This window comes from Schistocerca piceifrons, chromosome 5 (assembly GCF_021461385.2).
Source record: "Schistocerca piceifrons isolate TAMUIC-IGC-003096 chromosome 5, iqSchPice1.1, whole genome shotgun sequence".
Classification (NCBI taxonomy): domain Eukaryota; kingdom Metazoa; phylum Arthropoda; class Insecta; order Orthoptera; family Acrididae; genus Schistocerca; species Schistocerca piceifrons.
In genome coordinates, this window is record NC_060142.1 from 493,378,430 (window position 1) to 493,402,735 (window position 24,306).

The 24,306-nt window shown below is 45.5% G+C and overlaps 1 protein-coding gene across 1 annotated transcript; it reads left to right on the top strand.

The window, feature by feature from the left end:
• The first annotated feature begins 324 nt into the window (after positions 1-324).
• Positions 325-23,094, top strand: LOC124799104 (solute carrier family 52, riboflavin transporter, member 3-B-like). The gene is made up of 2 exons (XM_047262643.1): positions 325-1,443; positions 22,900-23,094. Exons 1-2 carry the CDS (start codon positions 325-327, stop codon positions 23,092-23,094), a joined length of 1,314 nt encoding a protein of 437 aa, XP_047118599.1.
• Positions 23,095-24,306: the final 1,212 nt, after the last annotated feature.

Below are 24,306 nucleotides of genomic sequence, written 5' to 3' on the forward strand. Positions count from 1 at the left end.
GCAATCACTGATAGTGGCGACACGCGGGTCCGACGTATACTAACGGACCGCTGCCGATTTAAAGGCTACCACCTAGCAAGTGTAGTGTCTGGCGGTGACACCACAACTTTAAAGTGATTTTCTATCGCCACAGAGAGTGGAGCACTTGTCGCGACAACGTCGCAGTATCAACTGTTAACTAATATAAATTAAACAACGACTCGTTTGCCAGTGTTGTTTACGAAATTCTTTTCTTTCACAGGTTGTCTGTAAACGAGGAAGGAAAGCAGACCACTACTCACTACTGACCTATCACCGCTACGAAGCAGTCAACGTGATATCGTCATGGCGTTCCTACTGAAACGGCTCTCGAACAATCAGATACTGGTGCACATCTTGGCAACGTTGTTTGGAATTGGTACGTGGCTGCCGGTAAATGGAATGTACGTCCAGTTGCCACTGCTCGTCCAGACGCAGCCAGAAGGATGGAACCTGCCCTCGTACATTTCTATCATCGTACAAATTGCAAACATTGGGCCCATACTGTACGGACTGTCGCAGAAATTCCTCCCAGGGAAGTTGAGAGATAGCTTCATTATTTACGGTATACTAATAACGGGTACTATTGCACTCTTGCTGATGGCACTGCTGTACAGGGAGACGACGTACTTTGGCGCTGAGGAACACAGCACACCCTTCTTGGTACTGACGTTTTTCTGTGCTCTTGTTGGCTGCACAAGCCTCGTGCTCTTCATGCCATTCATGAGGAACTACAAAGAAATATATCTTATATCTTACTTCGTCGGAGAGGGCCTCAGTGGCTTTTTGCCAAGTGTACTCGCCCTTATACAAGGTGTTGGAGGCAACCCAACGTGTGTGAACCAAACTGTCGTAAATGCTACTAATCCTGACGACTCCTATACCGTACTCGTGTCGCACGTACCGTCACCTAATTTTTCAACCACTGTCTTCGTCCTAATCATGTTCGCAATCCTCGTCATCAGCACCGTCTCTTTCGCACTTTTAAACAACCTGAAAAGCTGTAAGGCTGAGAGAGTTAAATCACAAATGGTGCCATGTAAAGTTTCCACCAGGGACGACAACGCTTCAGAAGCATCGAGCCACCAGACAGAAGGGCACGGCCTGCCGCTTTCCCGCTGCACCTACGGCTATTTGATGGTGCTAGTGTCCATAGTGGCTGCGTTCGGACACGGAGTGTTTCCCAGCATCCAGTCGTACTCCTGCCTACCGTACGGCAATGTCGCCTATCATCTGGCGGTAACTCTGTCCGCCATGGCGAACCCACTGGCGTGCTTCGTACAGTTCTTCCTGCCGAGGTCGTCTGTGAGAGCGATATCTGGTATCGCAGCGGTGAGCGCCGTTTTCGCCGCCTACGTTGTTGTCACAGCACTCATGAGTCCCGCACCACCTCTGGTTGGCTACACGATTGGCGAATTCCTCGTGGTGAGTATAAACTATTGGCACGCTGTGAATATTGCTTTTCTGCTGTGTGCAGCTCAGTGATTTCTTTTTACAATGTTTGTGTGTAAAATGCTGATGCCGCTGTGGTAGCCGAACACCAGTACTTTCAAGTTCGTGACAATGGTACTGAGTGACGCTTGTGCGGAGATCGGATGTCTGGACATTCCTGCAGAACCCAAGTCGCTCAGGTAGTTTTCTGCTTCCACATTTGTTGGCTTCGCCAACTCACAATCAGCTGTCACATTCCATCCTAATCTAGAGCTCCAGCTAACCTACATATCAAATATCAATCTATTTACTACAACTAGGTTTTATTTATTTATTTACGAGGCATGTCCAGAAAGTAAGTTCCGATCGGTCGCGAAATGAAAACCACAGTGAAAACCAGAAACTTTTTTTTTTTTTTTTTTTTTTTTTTTTTTTTTTTTTTTTTTTTTTTTTTTTTTTTTTTTTTTTTTTTGCAACAGTTAGCTACACCTGCCACCTACATCTCTACATAGTCGCCGCTCCAACTTCGAGTTCTGTCGCAGTGTTGTATCAACTTTGCAATATCCTCGTCATAGAAAGCAGCCGTCTGTGCTTTCGGCCAGTTAGCTGCACTGGTCTGCAGCTCGTTGTCTGTGGAAAAATTTTGTCTTCATAGCCAGACTCAGGGGGAGCCAATTACGGACTGCATCGTGGGTGATCAAACACGTCTCATCGGAAACGCTGCAGGAGCGTCTTCATTGCCCCTGCAGTGTGCGGCCAAGAATTGGCGCGAAGAAGGAACTGCTCGACAGTTGTGTTATGTGGGCTGCATGATACAGGCGAAATCTCTAACCAGGCCCTCTTACTTGGCGGGAGACGCTATTCCCTACGCATCTTTACGTGCTCACTGTTCACTCAAAACCGAAAAGAGCTACGCGACACGATCGACGAGCATACTAGAGACACTGCCCAACACTTCTGTGCAAAGCTGTACCGCATTTTCCCAGTGGTTTCCATTTCGCGACCGATCGGAACTTACTTTCTGGACAACTCTCGTATTCTGCTTTCACATTCATCGGCTTTGCCAATTCACAACGGAGCTGTGATATTGCTACGTACCCTAGACCATGGGTGAAGCTGGATATTAAACTTGTCATCACAACCAGGGTTTTTGCTTCCACATTCGCTGGATTCCCAACAAGAGTCCTAGGCTCCGTGGAAGCGTCACTCCCCAAAGTGTTCCAACCCACATTCTCTCCTCTGTGCATTCAGGTCCTACTGAACTGATAACATGCATTGTAGCTGTACTGACGGTGACCTAGTGCAATAAAAATGTGTGTGATGAATAAAGGGAGAATAATGTTGCAGTTTAATTTCCCTAAACTCGAGGAAAAATATAAAAGGAGAATGGATAGTGTTATTCTTTAAGTCTTTGAGTTGAAAGTCCTTTAAGTTTCAGACAAAATTTCATATAAGTTCGATTACACAATGCTGTTAAGAGAATGATTTCCATTGCACGTAATAGTACACGTAGCTAAAGTCGAACATCGCACAATAATTACTGTTAGCTTAAATATGTGGCTAGCTTCAAAAGAGTGTGACGACGACTATTCTCTTGAACAGCAGATTACATGGGAAAACATGAGCTACCTTATTTTCAGCGTAAATGTGTTTTCTGAATGAATGGCTACTGATGACCTAGAAATCATTTATAGGTAGCTCAAAATACTAGAAGAAAACGAGCTGCGACGTTGTTTAACATACGCGGCTGGCTGCGTCCTCTTGTGACGATGATGAGGTCCCATACTCCGAGAAGCGTACGGGATGCGCGAGACACGCACCGCCGTACTAGTCAAGGTCCTAATGGAGGTGGTTTGCCACTACCTTCCTCCGACCATAATGGGGATGAATGATGATGATGAAGACGACACAACACCCCCCTGTCATCTCGAGACAGAAAAAATCTCTGACCCCGCCGGGAATCGAACTCGGAACCCCTTGTGCGGGAAGCGAGAACACTACCGCAAGACCACGAGCTGCGTCGTGCTTTATCTCAAATAATTTAAAATTCTGAACGTAAGTGCCTGTATTGCTTGCACATTTTACTTCTCTTTATTAATGAAGCCAGCTTTTAGCTAATATTAGGGCACCACGCCCAGCTTTAGGTGAATTTAGAGAATCCAGCAGCAACGGCTGCCAACAATTAACGTACATCTGCTACAACGCAAATGGCAATAGCTAGGAATAAAGGTGCTTTACACAGATATGAATATAACATAAAATCAGATATTTTATGTTCACGAACAATAAATATATTCTAAGATAAGAAACAGATATAATCCACGTAATAAAATGTTTGCGCACAAGTTTCAGTCTTTCTCTTCAAAGGAATCGAATAGAAGTAAGGATTAATAGCACGCAGTCTTTATACAATTAATGTTAACAATGAGCGTTGTATTTTCTTTGATTTTGTCATTTCGCAGATACGACTATAATCTTAGTTTACAGGATTTTGTGCTTTTTGTCACTTCGTGGTTTTTCACACTCAAAGAAATGTCTAGCACTTCTTCCGTGTCCAAGCGATAGTGCACTAGGTATGAGCTTCAATTTCCTATTAGCCGGAGTAATTAACCTGCGCCTTTTGCTAATCATAATTAAAATGTTTAAAACTACTATCAAAAATAAAACGTAGGTGGTGAGCTTACAACGCTACTCAAATGAGAGTCGAATTCAGACTCCGATAAATAGACTATTCGAATCTCCAATTACATATACGAAGAAGCTTACTGTTGCTCATCATGAACACAGAGTAAATAAGACAGTTATCGCTCAGTTACTTGGAAAATGTAAGTCACAAGATACACAGGGCGAGGCAGCTGAAACGAATAAATACACTCCTGGAAATTGAAATAAGAACACCGTGAATTCATTGTCCCAGGAAGGGGAAACTTTATTGACACATACCTGGGGTCAGATACATCACATGATCACACTGACAGAACCACAGGCACATAGACACAGGCAACAGAGCATGCACAATGTCGGCACTAGTACAGTGTATATCCACCTTTCGCAGCAATGCAGGCTGCTATTCTCCCATGGAGACGATCGTAGAGATGCTGGATGTAGTCCTGTGGAACGGCTTGCCATGCCATTTCCACCTGGCGCCTCAGTTGGACCAGCGTTCGTGCTGGACGTGCAGACCGCGTGAGACGACGCTTCATCCAGTCCCAAACATGCTTAATGGGGAACAGATCCGGAGATCTTGCTGGCCAGGGTAGTTGACTTACACCTTCTAGAGCACGTTGGGTGGCACGGGATCCATGCGGACGTGCATTGTCCTGTTGGAACAGCAAGTTCCCTTGCCGGTCTAGGAATGGTAGAACGATGGGTTCGATGACGGTTTGGACGTACCGTGCACTATTCAGTGTCCCCTCGACGATCACCAGTGGTGTACGGCCAGTGTAGGAGATCGCTCCCCACACCATGATGCCGGGTGTTGGCCCTGTGTGCCTCGGTCGTATGCAGTCCTGATTGTGGCGCTCACCTGCACGGCGCCAAACACGCATACGACCATCATTGGCACCAAGGCAGAAGCGACTCTCATCGCTGAAGACGACACGTCTCCATTCGTCCCTCCATTCACGCCTGTCGCGACACCACTGGAGGCGGGCTGCACGATGTTGGGGCGTGAGCGGAAGACGGCCTAACGGTGTGCGGGACCGTAGCCCAGCTTCATGGAGACGGTTGCGAATGGTCCTCGCCGATACCCCAGGAGCAACAGTGTCCCTAATTTGCTGGGAAGTGGCGGTGCTGTCCCCTACGGCACTGCGTAGGATCCTACGGTCTTGGCGTGCATCCGTGCGTCGCTGCGGTCCGGTCCCAGGTCGACGGGCACGTGCACCTTCCGCCGACCACTGGCGACAACATCGATGTACTGTGGAGACCTCACGCCCCACGTGTTGAGCAATTCGGCGGTACGTCCACCCGGCCTCCCGCATGCCCACTATACGCCCTCGCTCAAAGTCCGTCAACTGCACATACGGTTCACGTCCACGCTGTCGCGGCATGCTACCAGTGTTAAAGACTGCGATGGAGCTCCGTATGCCACGGAAAACTGGCTGACACTGACGGCGGCGGTGCACAAATGCTGTGCCGTGCGTGTGATCATTGCTTGTACAGCCCTCTCGCAGTGTCCGGAGCAAGTATGGTGGGTCTGACACACCGGTGTCAATGTGTTCTTTTTTCCATTTCCAGGAGTGTATATCGAGATGCGGTTTACGCCAAGTTATAACGGACAATACAGCGAATTTTCTGCCGGACGCAAGTAAGTTTCATCGCTTACAGTCGCCGAATTTCGATTACGCCTTTGTTTTCTAATGTAACTGTATACTTTTTCTCTAACATTTGAAAAAGCTCCTAAGAGAACTTCAATAACATAACATTTAAGGGACTTGATCAAGTAGCAACAAGATAACACGGCCGCAAACCTCTGTCCCTCCATCAAGAGTTGAGGCTACACGAACAGCTGCCCTATTATACCAAATGTAAGTACGTGTACGTGTATGTAAACCAGGTACAGTCCGTGTGTCATCACGGCTGTCATACCATGTTCTCAAAATGTTGACCTTGAGCATTGCTACAGACTGTAAAGTGATTCTGATTCTGAAGAAACAATACGGCACGTTTTTTATCTGGAATTAACGGCAGCACAGGCCCAGTTATAAGGTATTGCCTGCCTAAGGGAGTCGTCGCTGTTTCCTAATAGAGCTCTCGTTTTAATCTTCGGCACAGATAAAAGTATATAAGTGTTAAGTTTGTTGAGTGTGCAGAGCATTTAGCGTTCTCTACATCTACATCTACATCCATACTCCGCAAGCCACCTGACGGTGTGTGGCGGAGGGTACCTTGAGTACCTCTATCGGTTCTCCCTTCTATTCCAGTCTCGTATTGTTCGTGGAACGAAGGATTGTCGGTATGCCTCTGTGTGGGCTCTAATCTCTCTGATTTTATCCTCATGGTCTCTTCGCGAGATGTACGTAGGAGGGAGCAATATACTGCTTGACTGCTCTGTGAAGGTATGTTCTCGAAACTTCAACAAAAGCCCGTACCGAGCTACTGAGCGTCTCTCCTGCAGAGTCTTCCACTGGAGTTTATCTATCATCTCCGTAAAGCTTTCGCGATTACTAAATGATCCTGTAACGAAGCGCGCTGCTCTCCGTTGGATCTTCTCTATCTCTTCTATCAACCCTATCTGGTACGGATCCCACACTGCTGAGCAGTATTCAAGCAGTGGGCGAACAAGCGTACTGTAAACTACTTCCTTCGTTTTCGGGTTGCATTTCCTTAGGATTCTTCCAATGAATCGCAGTCTGGCATCTGCTTTACCGACGATCAACTTCATATGATCATTCCATTTTAAATCACTCCTAATGCGTACTCCCAGATAATTTCTGGAATTAACTGCTTCCAGTTGCTGATCTGCTATATTGTAACTAAATGATAAGGGATCTTTCTTTCTATGTATTCGCAGCGTTTCCTGAACGACCGTTCTATTACTCTCTGGATGTTCTTTTAAGAGAGTCTGTCAGTACCTGTGCATAATGGGAGGGATATCCGTCAACTTGGCACCATAATGATTGCCCCATGTCCAGTGGGAAGTCTTCCAACAGCTGTGCAACAGCCTATCATAGAAGCACGAGCAATACAACAGCGACCAGTGATGCTGGACTCAACAGACATACAAAACGCCGATAGCAATTTGCGAACGTCAGGAAGTTTCCAATATTGTCCTCTATAACTTCGCGAAAACCGCACCTTGATATATTTGTTCATGCTGGATATACACATTTCAAAAAAAGTTTTGCATCACCTCGGTTTCGAGAGTTCCGCAACCTGTAGAGAAAATTGGAATAGAGATCAACATAAACATCATTGCCGGCCTTTTTGTTGCTCATATTGTACCACCATACAGCGAGACCTTCAGATATGGTGGTCCAGATTGCTGTACACTCCGGTACCTCTAATACCCAATAATACGTCCTCTCGCGTTTATACATGCCTATATTCGTCGTGGTATACTATCCACAAGTTCATCAAGGCACTGTTGGTCCATATTCTCCCACTTCTCAACGGCGATTCGGCGTAGATCCCTCAGAGTGGTTCGTGGGTCACGTCGTCGATAAAGAGTCCTTTTCAATCCATTCCAGGTATGTTCGATAGGGATCCTGTCTGAAGAACACGCTGGCCACTCTAGTCGAGCGATGTCGTTATCCTGAAGGGAGTCATTAACAAGATGTGCACGATGGGAGCGTGAATTGTCGTCCATGAAGACGAATGCTTCGCCAATATGCTGCCGATATTGTTGCGCTATCGATCGAAGGATGACATTCACGTATCGTACAGCCGTTACGACGCCTTCCACGACCACCAGCGGCGTACGTCGGCCCCACAAAATGCCACCCCAAAACAGCAGGGAACCTCCACCTTGCTGCACACGATGGACAGTGAGTCTAAGGCGCTCAGCCTGACCGGGTTGCCTCCAAACACGTCCCCGACGATTGTCTGGTTGAAGGCATATGCGACACTCATCGATGAAAAGAACGTGATGCCAATCCTGAGCGGTCCATTCGGCATGTTGTTGGCCCATGTGTACCGCGCTGCATAGTGTGGTGGTTGCAAAGGTGAACCTCGCCTTGGACGTCGGAGTGAAGTTGTGCATCATGCAGCCTATTGCGCACAGTTTGAGTCGTAACAAGACGTCCTGTGGCTGCACGAAAAGCATTATTCAACATGGTGGCGTTGCTGTCAGGGTTTCTCCGAGCCATAATCCGTAGGTAGCGGTCATCCACTGCAGCATTAGTCCTTGGGCCTGAGTGAGGCATGTCATCGACAGTTTCTGTCTCTCTGTGTCTCCTCTATGTCCGAAAAACATCGCTTTGGTTCACTCGAAGACGTCTGGACACTTCCCTTGTTGAGAGCCCTTTCTGGCATAAAGTAACAATGAGGACGCGATCGAACCGCGGAACTGACCGTCTAGGCATGGTTGCACTACAGACAACGCGAACCGTGTACCTCCTTCCTGGTGCAATGACTGGAATTGATCGGCTGTCGGACCCCTTCCGTCTAATAGGCGATGCTCATGCATGGTTGTTTACATGTTTGGGTGGTTTTAGTGACATCTCTGATCACTCAAAGAAACTATGTCTGTGATACAATATCCAGAGTCAACGTCTATTTTTAGGATTTCCCGGAACAGGGGTGATGCAAAACATTTTGGGTGGCCTGTCTTAGTTACCTCACCCTGTATAGACACTAGATACACGAGTGAGAGACATATCGTCAGACAGTGTCACAAAGGCAACTGAATATTTTGTTCTACCTAACGAAGGTAAGAGTTCAATGTGGCGTCGACAGCGCGGTCATTAGAGACGGAGCACAAACTCTGAATATGAAAGGATGGGTAAGGAAACTGGTTGCGTCCTTTTCGTAGGAATCACCCCAGTATTTACCAGAAGCGATATAGGGCAATCACAGGAAACTAAACATAGATGGTCAGACGGAGTTCTGAACCGTCGTCCTACCAAATGCAAGTACAGTGTGCCAACCAGAGCGCCACGTCACTCGGTTTTATTCCTAACTTGGCGGCAGCATGGATGACCTTATGGTTCTGTAACGATCATGCTTTTGAGTTACCATCGTTAATTTACCTGAACGAGTTTGTGAGCTCTCGACTAATAAATTATCGTAATTTTCTTTTTTCAACTTTCCTGTGCTGACGCAATTACGTCAGTGCAGTCGTATGGTAAGTTGAGATTAAGATCGAAATTGCCTCAGGCTGCAATTGAATGATCTTCAGATATTTCATAGCAGCGTCTATAGCGAGGTCGATCGTGTTACAATAAAAAATCTGAAGATCGTTTGACTGCAGTCTGAGGAAAATTCATTATCACTCTTAATTTTCGGCGATCGTTCTGATTAGTTAGTAGCATAACTCACACCCATTGGTCATACTTGCTTCTTAGAATGACTGCGGGCTCTTAACTAGAACAACCACAATTATAGCCATTAGCACAAATACGTATTAACTATTAGACTATTATCGAATAGTAATAGTTCAAGTCACGTTTGACGACACTTTGGCATTTATTGTAGAATAGCTGTCTGTACGATTTCTAGCTTTTACACACATTCTGTTGAAATCACAATTCTACTTCTCATACATCTAAGTCCATAATTAGAAATAATTATTTCAATTATTTGCAGTAATCAGTATAAGATATAATCAACATAAATCATTCGTGATATTTTGTCTGTTCCCTGCTAACTGTTAACGCTTTCACGTCTTCAGTGTGACCATACACCTTGCATTCACACTTCAACATCAGAATCGGCAGACTACTCATCGTTGACCCGTACGGTGCCAGTCGTCCACAGTCCACCTTAACTATCAGACATCAGAAACAAAGCGAGTACGAGTCTAATGTTGGGGGTTGCATGCCTCAGGGATCAAGGCGACATGTTACGTCTGTGCTATTATCTTCATGCTTCCCACATTCACCCTTACTGAATTGTGCAGAGAAGTAAGGCAAGTCGCGACTCTAAACGGAATTTGAGCGCACGAACTCGCTGTTGTAATGTGGCGCAGAAAGGGTGAAATGACCGACTGTTGCAATCAGATATGCTCTATCGAAGCTGTATTTTGTCAGGCTGTGGAGGGTGCAAGACAAAAATTAAGTGATGCAGTTTGTACAAACAGTATTTGTGCTCCATTACAGAAAAAGTAATTTCTGAAAAAAGTTCGATAGTGTAGCGCTCAGACGAAAAACGTAGAAAGCTAGTCCACTGCTTACAAAATGGTTGTATCATTGTTCATTCCACCTCCACCGTGAGAAAACGTATGTGCTCTGTCTAACGAATATAGGTTACACAGCAGTGTCACTGTTTTGTCCCAGCGACAAAAAGATCGTGTTATTTGTGTATTCATTTACTCATGGTAACTAGTGATTATGTGCTAATAAGGAGTTGTGCAGATGATCATTCAATTCTGTAGCTTTTTGGAAGACTGAAGACTACTGTAAATTTATTTTAATAATTAATCACAATTTAGAGCACACGCTTTATTCTCGTGTCCCGTTTCCTCGTACTCTCGTCGCACACTCGGTAACAAGTCGAAAGTGTGTGTATGTCACGGTAATTGTTGGACGTAAATATTAAATATTAAAATAAATTTACAGCAGTCTTCGGAAGAGTTTTATGCACATTACATACACATTCACACAGATTTGTATGTTTACATATCACACACACGCGCGCGTGCATGCAGGCTCGCACGCACAAATACACACACCAGGTTTAGAAAAATCTCACGTAAGTCCATCAGACAGTTTCAACAGAAACTCAAACGGACAAAAAATTAGCAAATGGGAAGTAGGTCTACTGTCAGAGAATGAAGTCAGCATCAGACCAAGGGCACAGTGGGCTAAAGAAAGAATAAGAGCTGCTTGTAAACTCCGATGATTGCAACATAATTGCTTTGTAGGGTCCGACAACGTCCAATCACACATAATAATATACTGCACAGCAGAATTGATGATGATGATTGGTTTGTGGGGCGCTCAACTGCGCGGTTATCAGCGCCCGTACAAATGCCCAACCTTTGCGCAGTCCAATCTCGCCACTTTCATGAATGATGATGAAGTAATGAGGACAACACAACACCCATTCATCTCGAGGCAGGTGAAAATCCCTGACCCCGCTGGGGTCCCATGCTCGGGAAGCGAAAACGCGACCGCGAGACCACGAGCTGCGAACTACACAACAGAATTAAAGAATCACTTTTTCTAAGCATCGTAATACACATCCACTGTGACGTATAGGTTTGGAATTTTGCTCAATGGTGTCATAACCTTCCTCTGTAAGGGTGCAAAAGCCTGGCGCCCAGTGACGTCACCCTCAAGTTCACCGCCCTCGAAACAGCAAGGTGTGGACATCTGCGAAAAATAGACCCCAGCTCAAAAGTTCATGTGACCTATCACGTGGGTTAATGATGTCACATTGTCACCTAATTTCACCACAACTCTGCCCAGTGTCACTGCGGACGCGTCACACGATCTGACGGTCGTCATGTCTCCTCACCCCTTCTTTTGACGCCCCTGTAATGGAGGTTAGAACCGTGACACCTAGAGTTGAAACCACGCGGCTTTCTTATGAGCGGCCGAAGGCAACATTCTAGGCACATCGCCCAGAATCGGCACGAAAAGACCGCAGTGTATGGCATAAAGGGCGTCAATGAAACCACCTCTTTCCCTGGGGCGTTGATTCCCATGCATTTCGCTGTCGAAAACGACGGTTCGCTGTGCAATGAGCAATAGGAAGAAGTTTTTCGAGACCTTTTACATTGCTGGCACCCTCTGGAGTTTCAGCCCAAGGATATTGTGGGGCTCCATTCCTATCGAACGTGTTCGCACCCATCTGGAGCAGAGCGCAATTGCAATTTTTGTTCTCACGTACAGTTTGGAAACCATAGGAACTGTTCAAAACCATTTGACGGCATTTGAAGGTGAGCCGAAGGAGCTAATAGTGATTATGCTTCTTCAGCGCTCCTATTTTGTATCCTCAAATGGCTCTAATTACTATCGGACTTAACATCTGAGGTCATCAGTCCCCTAGACTTAGAGTTACTTAAACCTAATTAACCTAAGGACATCACACACATCCGTGCCCGAGGCAGGATTCGAACCTGCGACCGTAGCAGCAGCGCGGTTCCGGACTGAAGCGCCTAGAACCGCTCGGCCACAGCAGCCGGCTTGTATCCTCCTGTGGAGTGTTCATAGGGTATACAATATTGACACACTGCGTGAATAAAATGGCAAAAAGTCCCTCTAAGACCTCAAAACCCTCGGTGGCACCTGCCTAATTTTATTGAGAATTTTAATAATGCACTTCTTCAGACAGAATACGTGACGTCGTCCTCGGGGCTTGCAGACCGGCAATCCTTCTCACAGTCTCCGATCCCACACGGCCTATTATCAGGCGTGAGAGTAGCAGTGTAGTGACGAAAGAGCAGCGGTGTAGCTTGCCCGATAGCGTCTGGGACTATGGTCGCGGGGTCTGTCTGTACAGGTGCATTTCACGAAAAAGTTAAGAATCATTGTAACGGTACTCACAGGTATTGTCCATTATGCAGTCTCTCTCATTCGATTTTGAGGAAGCAATTTCGTAAAAAAAAATTGATTTTTTTCATCTTAGTCTTATATCACAGTTTGATAATGAACTGGATTTCTTTTCCCTATTGCTCATAGTTATTGTGATGTTTCGAAATTAAACGAAACACGGCATATATTTTGAAAAGTTTGCAGTAAAATGTAGTTGCTTCCAAGTTTGTGGCTGGAGTATTTTAGGCCATATAATTCTGTGTATTAAATGTAGCTAACATAGCAAAATTGTTTTTAAAGCTCAAAGAGAGCATTTCCTCGTTCCATTGTCAAGTAAAAAACTGACATATTTGGAAGTTGTCCATGTCGAGACTGGCAGTGACATACCACACACGAGGCTATTAGAGCCTACTGTGTCTTATTACTTGTCATATCGCTCCTGTGGGAACACTAGTGTCGCTAGGGTAACCTTCGCATTGCATGACCTTTATTGCAACATTTAGTACTGAGTGTCATATCATATCAATAAGAACTGTACCTTCCTGCCACAGCATCCCACTGCATAAGGATATTCACTCATTGTCCACTACCTAAAGTCGCTTGTCGTCTCCTGGGCCACATCCATTGACCTCCTTTGTGGAACCAACCAGTAATAAAGAATATAGGTTTCGGGTAAACTTTCTGTACTCTGCACTCATAACACTACTAGAGATCCCATCCTACAGCTTCATGCGCACGCCATTTTGTAGTCTGAAGTGGTCATCCTCCAACGCTTCGGTTCTGCGCTGCTGTAACGTAGAAAAAGTCGAATTTTCATTTGTAGCTAAAATTTGCCTATCTGCCCAGTCGACATCGCTTTTCACAGTGCGAATGCTGATTTTTAAAGGCGTTTCATTCTTCAGTATTTGGTCAGTTAGTGAAGAAACTGTAATTGTATAAAGTTTGTGGTAGCCAGATTTTGTGTGATTGCCCTACATTAAAATAATACCTCTCCTGAGCGTCCCACGGAGTGGCAACATGTACCAAATTGTTGTTGATACATTAGTGAATAGCAGATCTTAAATTCTTTCTACGTTTTGGTATATTTGACCTAATAGGTTGAGTTCCGGCACTGTGTTTCAGACTCTTCCTCCCATTGCACACTAATGCGAAACCAGGCACTGGATCCATATTTGAGAGGACCATGGTTCAGGGCATAGGTCCTGATCCAGGCATCCAAGTATGGGTTTTCCAGGCTTTCATAAAGAATTAAATATTCGTACAAATGCTGCCGCGTGGAGTAGCCGCACTATCTGAGGCGCCCTGCCACAGACCACGCGGCTCCTCCTGTAGGAGGTTCGAGTCCTCCCTGGGGCATGGGTATGTGTGTTGTCCTTAGAGTAAGTTAGTTTAAGTTAGATTAAGTAGTGTGTAAGTCTGTGGACCTATGACCTCAGCGGTTTTATCCCATAGGAACTTAAAAAAATACAAAAATACAAGTGCTGGAATGTATAAGACATTCAGTATTCTCGTTGCGTAGGATTAGAATAAAATTTCAGGCTTGCGCTGATAACATCCATTTTCTTTGTCAGGGACAAATGATTATCACCATACTGTCAGAGACAGTTACACAGTTTGATCTCTATGGCCCAGTTGATCGAAGAGACTCAGTAATTTTCACGCCTAAGATCAGATTTTTGTTTCATCAAACATAATTTTTCATTTATTCTTGACTGTGTGTTCTAAAACAGCTGATATGTCTACATTACGATTTTAACATTCCGTCTTCATTCTGCACAACGCTCGGAAACTGTACAGATTGATTGATCGATATAGTTACTCCTCAGTGGTAAAACCGCTCGTAAAAATAAGGATCTGTCAGGTGGAGACTGTACTGGACAGGATGCAAAACTCTCTTACCTTCTTGACCGAAACTCTCTCTGTCCGATCAAGTCTCGAAAGGCCCAATGGTACCGACCGACCGTTATGTCATCCTAAGCCGATAGTCTTCACTAGTTGCGGATATAGAGAGGCATGTGGTCATCACACCGCGCTCCCGGCTGTTTCAGTTTTCGTGACTGGAGCCACTATTTCTCAGTCAGGTAACTCCTCAATTGGTCACACGAGAGCTGAGTGGAACCCGCTCACCAACAGTGCTCGGGAGACCCATCCAAGTGGTAGCCAAGTACGACAGCACTTAACTTTGGTGATCTGAGGGAAAGCAGTGTTACCACTGCAGCAAAGCTTTGGCTCTCTTACCTTCTTGGGTGGTCGCAAAATAGGCCTTCCCAGAACTCTAACCATTTCGCTACCTGTAACCTTGGGACGCTATCTATTTTGCCACTTACAGAACCACAGAAAGAAAGAGGCGAGTTGTTTGGAGGGCCCTGCACCTAATGCCCCAAACTACCTCAGTTGGGGAGAGATCTGGCGACCTTGCTGTCCAAAGTAGGGTTTGGCAAGCACGAAGACTAGAAGTACAAACTCTCACTGTGTGTGGGCTGCCATTATCTTGCTGAAAGGTAAGCCCAGAATGGCTTGCCATGAAGGGTGAAAAAATGGGGCGTACATTGTGGTCGACTTCCCATGTGCTGCAAGGAAGCCGCATATGTCAACCAAATATATTTTGCTGTGAAGCGAAATGGTACCCCAAACCATCATTCGTGGTTGTTGGACTGTATGGTGGGCGACAGCCAAGCTGGTATCCTACTGCTGTCTGGGGAATCTCCAGACATGTCTTTGGGTTGGAATCTCATTGACTGAAGTAGAATTGTCTCCAGTGATAAGTCCCACTTTGAACTAAGCCCCAGTGACCGGCGATGACCAGCCCTGGACAGCAGTCGAATATCAACCTGAGTGTCCTATGTCATATGGCCCTACAACCAGATGTGATGGTCTGGGGTACCATTCCATTTCGTAGCAGGATATCTTCCGTTAACATCTGCGGCATACTTACAGCCCAGCAGCACACTGACGACGTTATACACTCTGTCCTGTCACCCTTCATGGCAAGCCATCAGCAAGGTAATGACTGCCCACACATAGTGAGAGCTTCTACTGCTTGCCTTCGTGCTTTCCAAACCCTACTTCAGTCAATAAGGTTGTCGGATGTCTCCCCAATTGAGGAAGTTTGGACAATTATAGGCAGGGGCCTCAGACCAACTCAGTATTTGAAGATCTAATGCACCAGTTGGACTGAATTTGGCACGATATTCCTCAGGAGAAGAGATAATAACTCTATCAGTCAGTGTAAGCCAAGAAAGTGCTTGTCTTGCATAATGGCCAGAGGTGGACCAATTAATTATTCACTTGCTCAATTTGTGAAGCCCTTTATCTTGAATAAATAATCCAATTTTTCAGAAACTTTAATCATCTGATTGTCCATACACATCCATCACATCCATCGATATGCATCCTATTCGGATAATTCCTTCATAGCGCATGCTTTTCTTTGTTTTTGTGTCTTTTATTTTCATTTACGTTGCTATACAGAGCTACAACTGCTTCTGACATTAAGTATGAGGATCTGTCTCTCTTTCCCTTTGTCTCTCTCTATCTCTCTCAGAGCATCAGAATCTGCCCCTCATCGCTCGTCTGGTGGACACTAAGCGCAGGTGCTGTTTTTCCATAATCTTCTTATGGTTGTATTTGATAACTTCTGGTTTGTGTTGCCGTCTCAGTTCTCTTCTCAGATGTCTTGTGTCTCCTTCAACGCTTTTAGATGGCCCATGATAGACCAGTCTTCACTGCTCCTCAGTGCGGACGTCGTTGGGAGCGGCTGAACGACCTGGCAGCAACGCAGTCGAAATCGACGACTCTCTGCAGCGCGTCTCGGCAAGGAGAGACACTTTATCGATGGCCACAGACAGTGAGGGGACGAGGGCGCCAGGTCACTTGTGGCAACTGCTAATGCCAGTGCGTCGCTAGGCGGAACAGCCATTATACGGCGACTCGGCGGACAGCCGTCGAAGCGCTTGCACTCCTGTCTCCTGCCGTTATGGTGTTGTCATCTGTGCGGCGCTGATTTTTCTCCAGAGAAGGATCCGCTGTCCCTCTTGTGTGCCGTCTCGAGCACGCTTTATGGCGCGCAGGGCCCGTCCTGCCTCTTACTGAGGCTGGCTGGCGTCTGCTTGGTGTTGTTTACCCCCTCTTCTGTTTGTATAGTTCGCCACGCTGACGAGCTAACGCGGCCCTAAAACTCTCACAGTCACAATAACTAGCAACCGGCGCACTGCCACAGTTTTTGAACTTGGGTATGTGCTTCATCGGTAGCGGATGGTTGGCGCTCGCGTGGTTGCCCACACACTGAAGGCATGCTTCTGGGAAAGAGCAGTAGTGTGCCACTTGTCACACCCCTGGCAGGGAAAGCACTTAGGCGATCCTCTCCTTTGGAGAAGCCGCCCGACATTGAATGTGGCATTGGCCACACTGTTCAGTTGAAACAGCTTCCATATGTCCGAGTTGACAGCGATCTCCAGGTTCAGTGGAGACATCTGGAGGCCATTACCACACTACACAGTACAAATCCAGGTCCGCCAGGTGTACAATGTCGTCAGTGTACTGCTTGAAGACTTCCTTGATGAGCATCTCCAAAATCGTGACATGTGTGTAGAAGGCCAGTGCTGCCTCCTAGCTCTTCACCTTCCGGAAGTCTTTACAGTTAGAGGATAGTACTCGCACCGTGTACAGCCCTGCAGCATTGACGGTGTAACTCGCTGTCGTGCACTGGTTGAGACGTTCCAGGAAACGTCTACAATCGCCTTTCACTTGTACCACGATGGGAGGTAGCTTCTGCGCTGAATGCCTGACTCTTGACGCTCGGTGGGAGCTGCCCACATCTATATTTGGCTGCTGCCTGGGTAACAGCTGGTTTGGGCTACCTTCTTCTTGTGCAGCATGATACGTGACCTACTGTCCATGCTGAAGTTGTTATTGCGTCAGAGGAATGAGATTCGTAAAAGCCAGAAAGCGGTTATCAGTTTTCGCTTAGGCATGCTGTTCTTCTTGGCAGTTAGCGCAGAATGAGCCGCACGCTTTGGTTTGAGAGTCTGTCAACCACCCATAGCGCTTGTGTCAGATGTAGATTTGAAGCGAGGATGGGGAGATGTGGGAGGAGTGTTCATCGACCCCACAGACTTCCATCTATGTTCCAGAGGATGGTGATTCGTAAGCGCCAGGAAGTGGTTACCAGTTTTCGTTGTGGGGCGTTGTTCTTGTTGGCATTTGATGCATAACGAGCTACAGGTAGCATCAGATTGAGGAGCCCGCGTGCTAAAGTATTATTCCAATATCTTGATTACTGCTGAAGTAGGCAGGGTATCAGACATCAAAAGAATTAAGAGAAGTGATGCAAGGATCGGTATAGTCCATATCAGTGTGTGACTGAGGTGCTTGGAGATCTTACTTGTGAATCTTTGTAAGAGAGCAACGTTGTGCCTGTGACATATTTTCGGCAAATTTAGAGAACTGGTAAAGGAGGGAGACTGTGATAATTCTGCTACCACCATTGTCCGTGATGTATATGTGTCATGAGAGAATAAAATAGGCATTGTACCAAGTCAAATAGAGCACTCAAAAAATGGTTCAAATGGCTCTGCGCACTATGGGACTTAACATCTGGGGTCATTAGCCCCCTAGACTTAGAACTACTTAATCCTAACTAACCTAAGAACATCACACACATCCATGCCCGAGGCATCATTCGAATCTGCGACAGTAGCAGCAGCGCGGTTCCGGACTGAAGCGCCTAGAACCGCTCGACCACAGCGGTCGGCTAATAGAGCGCTCCATAGGTGTGGTGAAGCTGCGTTTGTGGGACTCTTGTCTCATCATTCATGCGGTTCAGCTTCACTGGACCAGCAGTACCATCAGTAGTTTTCACGTCGGTGAATGCTCACCAAGTAGGGCTCAACAGAAGCGTGGCCCTACCCCTAAAGATAGTAGTTTGCTACGTGGCAACACAGTCGACCTACTGGCCAAATGTGGACCCACAATGAGGCCCATTTCAAAATCTGCCAACTGCTGATAACGCTGTCTCACACGAGTACGTAGCATCTTGTGCCGCTTACAGTGATTACTCAGCATGTCACGGTACTTACGCGCCTTACGGATCCTGATAGGCCTGGTGACAACGATAGACACGAACAACACTAACGCGTTCTAGTGGCTATTCTACCTGTCACAGAAAACTGCAGCACATATCACTGACCGAGCGAGGTGGCGCAGTGGTTAGCACACTGGACTCGCATTCGGGAGGACGACGGTTCAATCCCGTCTCCGGCCATCCTGATTTAGGTTTTCCGTGATTTCCCTAAATCGTTTCAGGCAAATGCTGGGATGGTTCCTTTGAAAGGGCACGGCCGATTTCCTTCCCAATCCTTCCCTAACCCGAGCTTGCGCTCCGTCTCTAATGACCTCGTTGTCGACGGGACGTTAAACACTAACCACCACCACCACCACCACCACCTATCACTGACAAATCTACCGATAGTGTGTACATGTACAACGCTACGTTGTCTTCCAACCATGCCTTCTGGGTGCTTCACTTTCTTTTATCAGACAGTGTAAGTGGAACGTTGACGTTTAGATCTTAACACGAAATGTAAACAAGCAACGTTGTACTGAAGTCTTGAGATACTCCCCATTTGATGTTAGTCATATATCGAGTACACTGTGCTCACTCCATAGATCTACCAAGAGCATGAGATGCGATGGCGTCGAACGGTAATGTGCGTCCAACTGTGGACACGGTTTCGGTGGCACACACGACGGGACGAGGAGAAGGCAGCACCTCCGACGTGTCACGTGGCTTACGGGAATGTGACACCCCTCGTTCCAAAATGCCAAGAGCGTCGTGAGAGTGCCCTTTGTTTTTAGGGGTGCGAAACATGGAAAACGGTGTAGCGGACTGCCGTCCGGCGGAATTCGCTTCGTTGACGGCCCCATCTGACCCCACAACCGAGCCACATGACCTGGGAATGTGGACGTGGGCATTAAGCAGAAAAGTCTCAACCCTAGAACATTGTAGCGAAATGGAAGTCCTGCAGAGAAACGACATTTGTTTTGGAGAGTGGAAATTGTCCATCAATATAAAGATCGACAGAAAGACCCGTTATTGTATGATTATACGATTGCAGACCAGTCAGCTACTTCCATAAAATATCTAGGAGCTATCACAGTTTGTTATATACCCTAAAGATCCGCGATGTACACACTTAAAAAAAAGTTTTCCGTCACCCTGGTTCCCAGAACTCCTGAAGATGGACGTTGACTGTGGATATTATATCACAGATACAGTCCCGTTGACTGTTCAGAGATGTCACTAAACCCGCCCAAAGATGTCAGCAACCATGCAGGAGCAGCGCCTATTAGACGAAGGGGGTCCGGCAGCCGATCAGTTCCAATCATTCTACCAGGAAGGAGTTACACGGCTCGTGTTGTGCCAGGAAGGGCTCAACAAGGGAAGTGTTCAGGCGTCTCGGAGTGAACCAAAGAGATGTTGTTCGGACATGGAAGAGATACAGAGAGACATTAACTGTCGATGACATGCCTCGCTCAGTTCGCCCGAGGGCTACTATTGCAGTGGATGACCTCTACCTATAGATTATGGCTCGGAGGAACCCTGACAGGAACGCCACCATGTTGAATAATGCTTTTCGTGCAGCCACAGGACGTCGCGTTACGACTCAAACTGTGCGCAATAGGCTGTATGATGCGCAACTTCACTCCCGACGTCCATGGCGAGGTCCATTTTTGCAACCACGACACTGTGCAGAGCGGTACAGATGGGCCCAACAACATGCCGAATGGACCGCTCAGGATTGGCATCACGTTCTCTTCACCGATGAGTGTCGCATATGCCTTCAACCAGATAATCGTCGAAGACGTGTTTCGAACAACCAAGTCAGGCTGAACGCCTTAGACACACTGTCCAGTAAGTGCAGCGAGGTGGAGGTTCCCTGCTGTTTTGGGGTGGCATTATGGGGGCCGATGTGCGCCACTGGTGGTCATGGAAGGCGCCATAACGGCTGTACGATATTTGAATGTCATCCTCCGACCGATAGTGTAACCATATCGGCAGCGTACGGGCGACGCATACGTCTTCATGGACGACAATTCGCGCCCCCATTGCGCACATCTTGTGAATGACTTCCTTCAGGAAAACGACATCGCTCGACTAGAGTGGCTAGCATGTTCTCCAGACATGAACGCTGTCGAAAATGCCCGGGATGGATTGAAAAGTGCTGTTTAAGGACGACGTGACCCACCAACCACTCTGATGGATCTACGCCGAATCACCGTTGAGGAGTGAGACAACGTGGACCAACAATGCCTTGATGAACTTGTGGATAGTATGCCTCGACGAATCTGCATCAGTGCAAGAGAACATGCTACCTGGTATTAGAGGTACAGGAGTGTACAGCAACTGAAGGTTTCGCTGTATGGTTCCACAACATGCAATGTGTGGTATTCATGAGCAATAAAAAAGGCGGAAATGATGTTTATGCTGATCTCTGTTTAATTTTCTGTACAGGTTCCGGAACTCTCGGATCCTAGATGATGCAAAACGCCTTTTTATGTGTGTATATAACATCCGATCCCAGTTGCCCAGACACACACACAAACACACACACACACACACACACGTACTCAAAGAATAGTGCCTAGAATCACCGTAGAGATACATAAATCGCATCTCAATACCATGTTCTTTAGTCAGGAAGATGCGTATGAGGGCGTCTTTTTATAAGATCAGTGAGACATTTACCTAAATAGAAAAGTCTCTAAACAAAACACACGCAGGCTGCTTGCCATAAGATGCAAGTGTGATTAATAATCTCTGATTGTGACCAAAAGAATCGAGTTTGTGTAAAAATAAAAATTGTCTCTATAATTATTTATCAAAACTGCGTTACATATCGAGTACAAACCACGTGTGACACTATTGTCGTATCTTATTTGTTTTATAGCAACAACAAAATACGCATGGATCACATATTGATACCACTACTGAAAAAATCGTGTTACATGATTGATTAGTTGTGGTTGGCCCATGAACCGGCTGCTGACGCTGGACTCATATGATGTGGTTTTCTACAACAAGAAAGCAACTCCTGGAGACGGTAGCGAACTGCAGAGAATCGAAGATTCATACAAGGACCTGTATTCAAGTACTGCACATAAAGATGCCAAGAAATCCATAATGTACTATTCCAATATTGTTGACAAATCACTGGAAACAGTAATTACCGTAAAATGCCTGGAAGCAACCATTCGGAGCGACCAAAAATGGAATTACTACATAAAGCAAATAGGCGGAACAGCGTGCGCAGGACACAGATTTACTGGAGATATCTTAAGGAAATGTAATCCATTTATAAAACAAGTGAGTAACAAAACATTGGCCGAATTATTTTTTCCTTTTTAGTATTGCTCGTTAGCTTTGGACCGTTAACAGATCACTTTAATAGAAGAGACAGATGAGGTCCAATGACGAGCAGCAGGCACGTGATCGTTTAGTTGATGTGAGAACATTATGGAGATGCTAAACAATCTCCTGTGGTACAGAAGAGTTGAAGTTCCCTTAAGGATTTGTTACTCAGGCGACATCCAATGAGTACATGAATAATTTAGTGTGAACGAAATAGAAAGGATACGTAGTGGCAAAGGGGTATGAAGGAAATAATGGCTTCCAGCCACACAGGGGAATGCGGCAATGCAATGGAGAGAGTTGAAAATTTGTGATGGAGTGGGTCTCGAGCACGAATGCTGCACTTCTCTATGGTTGTAATAAATGTCTCTGCCATCCGGAGAGGCTTTCTGTCAGACCAAGTTCCTACTTTTCCAATCGCAGCACCGCAACAGCCCCACTAACACTAACACCCTACGCACAAATTTCTGATTCCCGTAGCAGTTTGGTTGTTGGAAGTGCATCTGCACTGAAACTTTCTCGTCACGTAGCTGTCGCACCTATGAATTATACATACGAGTGATGTCTGTTTTGTCAGACACATCCGACAGAACAGACACCACTCATATCTATAATCCAACGACCAGTCCACGTTCTTAATCACTGAATTCTCCTGACCAACCCATTTTGCTGCCTCTCTACTGACAATACATTACTCCTCACCTCCTTTTATACTGGCGGATCCGCCTCTCATGACATTTAGCGGTTAATTCCACATTACATAGGGTTGTCCGGATACTTCTGATCAGATATTGTATCTATGAAGATGTTGCATACTGTTGTGTCTTTCTAGAAAAGTGAACGAACGTTACCTCACTTAGTACTTCTTCCTAAAACTAACAAGTACCTACATTTGCTTGATTGCAGGTCATATCGTGGATAATCTTCACCGGCGGAATTTCGTACATCAAGATGGCGATAGCGTCCATTTTCCGGTCAGAAGGAGGCCGCAGTTTGTTCTGGTGTGGCGCCGTGCAGCAACTCGGCTCTGCCACAGCCTCCGTGGTCACTTTCAGCGTTGTGAACTACGCTGACATCTTCCACTCATACACGCCATGCTGAACTGCTGTGTGGGCAGTGTCTTGCCCAGTGAATAAACGTGTCACAATGCTGTGAAACTTCAAATAATGGTTAAAGCTAGAAATAAATCTCCATACTATATATATTCTGACATTTAAAATACATAATATGCAGAGTGTTGTAAAAGACTCAATTTTACTCCATAAAATTCGTTGGGGAAAGAAAACGAACAAGAAGTAGCGCACAGTGTGACTTAAAAGCTTGTGGATATGAAACGCTTTCGCATGCCTAGCCTCCTAAATGCTGTCAGCTCCACATATTGGAATGTCTGCAGCTTATCTGTTTCACTAGTATTGACCAAGTTTGTTTTGTTTGTTTTCCGTAGTTCAGCTTTATAACATATCCCAATAACGTACAACTAATTAAGGATATTTAACATAATGTATATTTTAATACGAATGGATGCTGATCATTTACAGATGAGACTGTATGATGGTAAAAACACTCAGTTTACAAACAGAAGTAATTATGTATTTGTTTTACACTGCATAAAGCACAAGCTGTGAAATGGAAAAGAAGTAAGAGAAGGAGTAAAGAAGAAACATTTTTACTTCCTATGAAATTTAGTTTTACTTCCTATTAAAGATTATATATCTGGGTAAGTTGTCGAAGATTTTACGTGCATTGCTGTTCACTTGCTCCTGAATTAGTCAGCTCTAAGTACCAGTACTGACAGTCGTTTTATCACCAGGTACTGAAAGTATGGACATCATACACAAAATAAGGCTTTGCTTACTACAAAATTCATGAAAGATATATTGTGTTATAAAAATGTTTATCTTCTTCAACTTTTGTCTACAACTTGATTTTGTGTGAAAAATGAAAACTTTCTTTCTTAAATACGAAGGAATTTAATTTAAATGTCATTAATGAATGAAAATATGCATGAAGGAATTTAATTTAAATGTCATTAATGAATGAAAATATGCAAAATATATTAACACACTGATCCCTTTCTCTCTGGTATTTTCAATGACATTATCTCATTTGTTTTATTTGCCTTTTAATTTTTTTATCAGTTTAATTCTAAATGATAAGTATTCCCAAAAACTTTGAAGATTCCTTCCCAGTGTGCTGAACTTGTAATTGCTTTAGTACTTCACTCAGTATTAATTACGTTTTTTTAATTAGCATAGATACAAACTGCAGACAACCAAGGAATAAGTTTCTTAAAGGTACTATGTCCAATTTCTT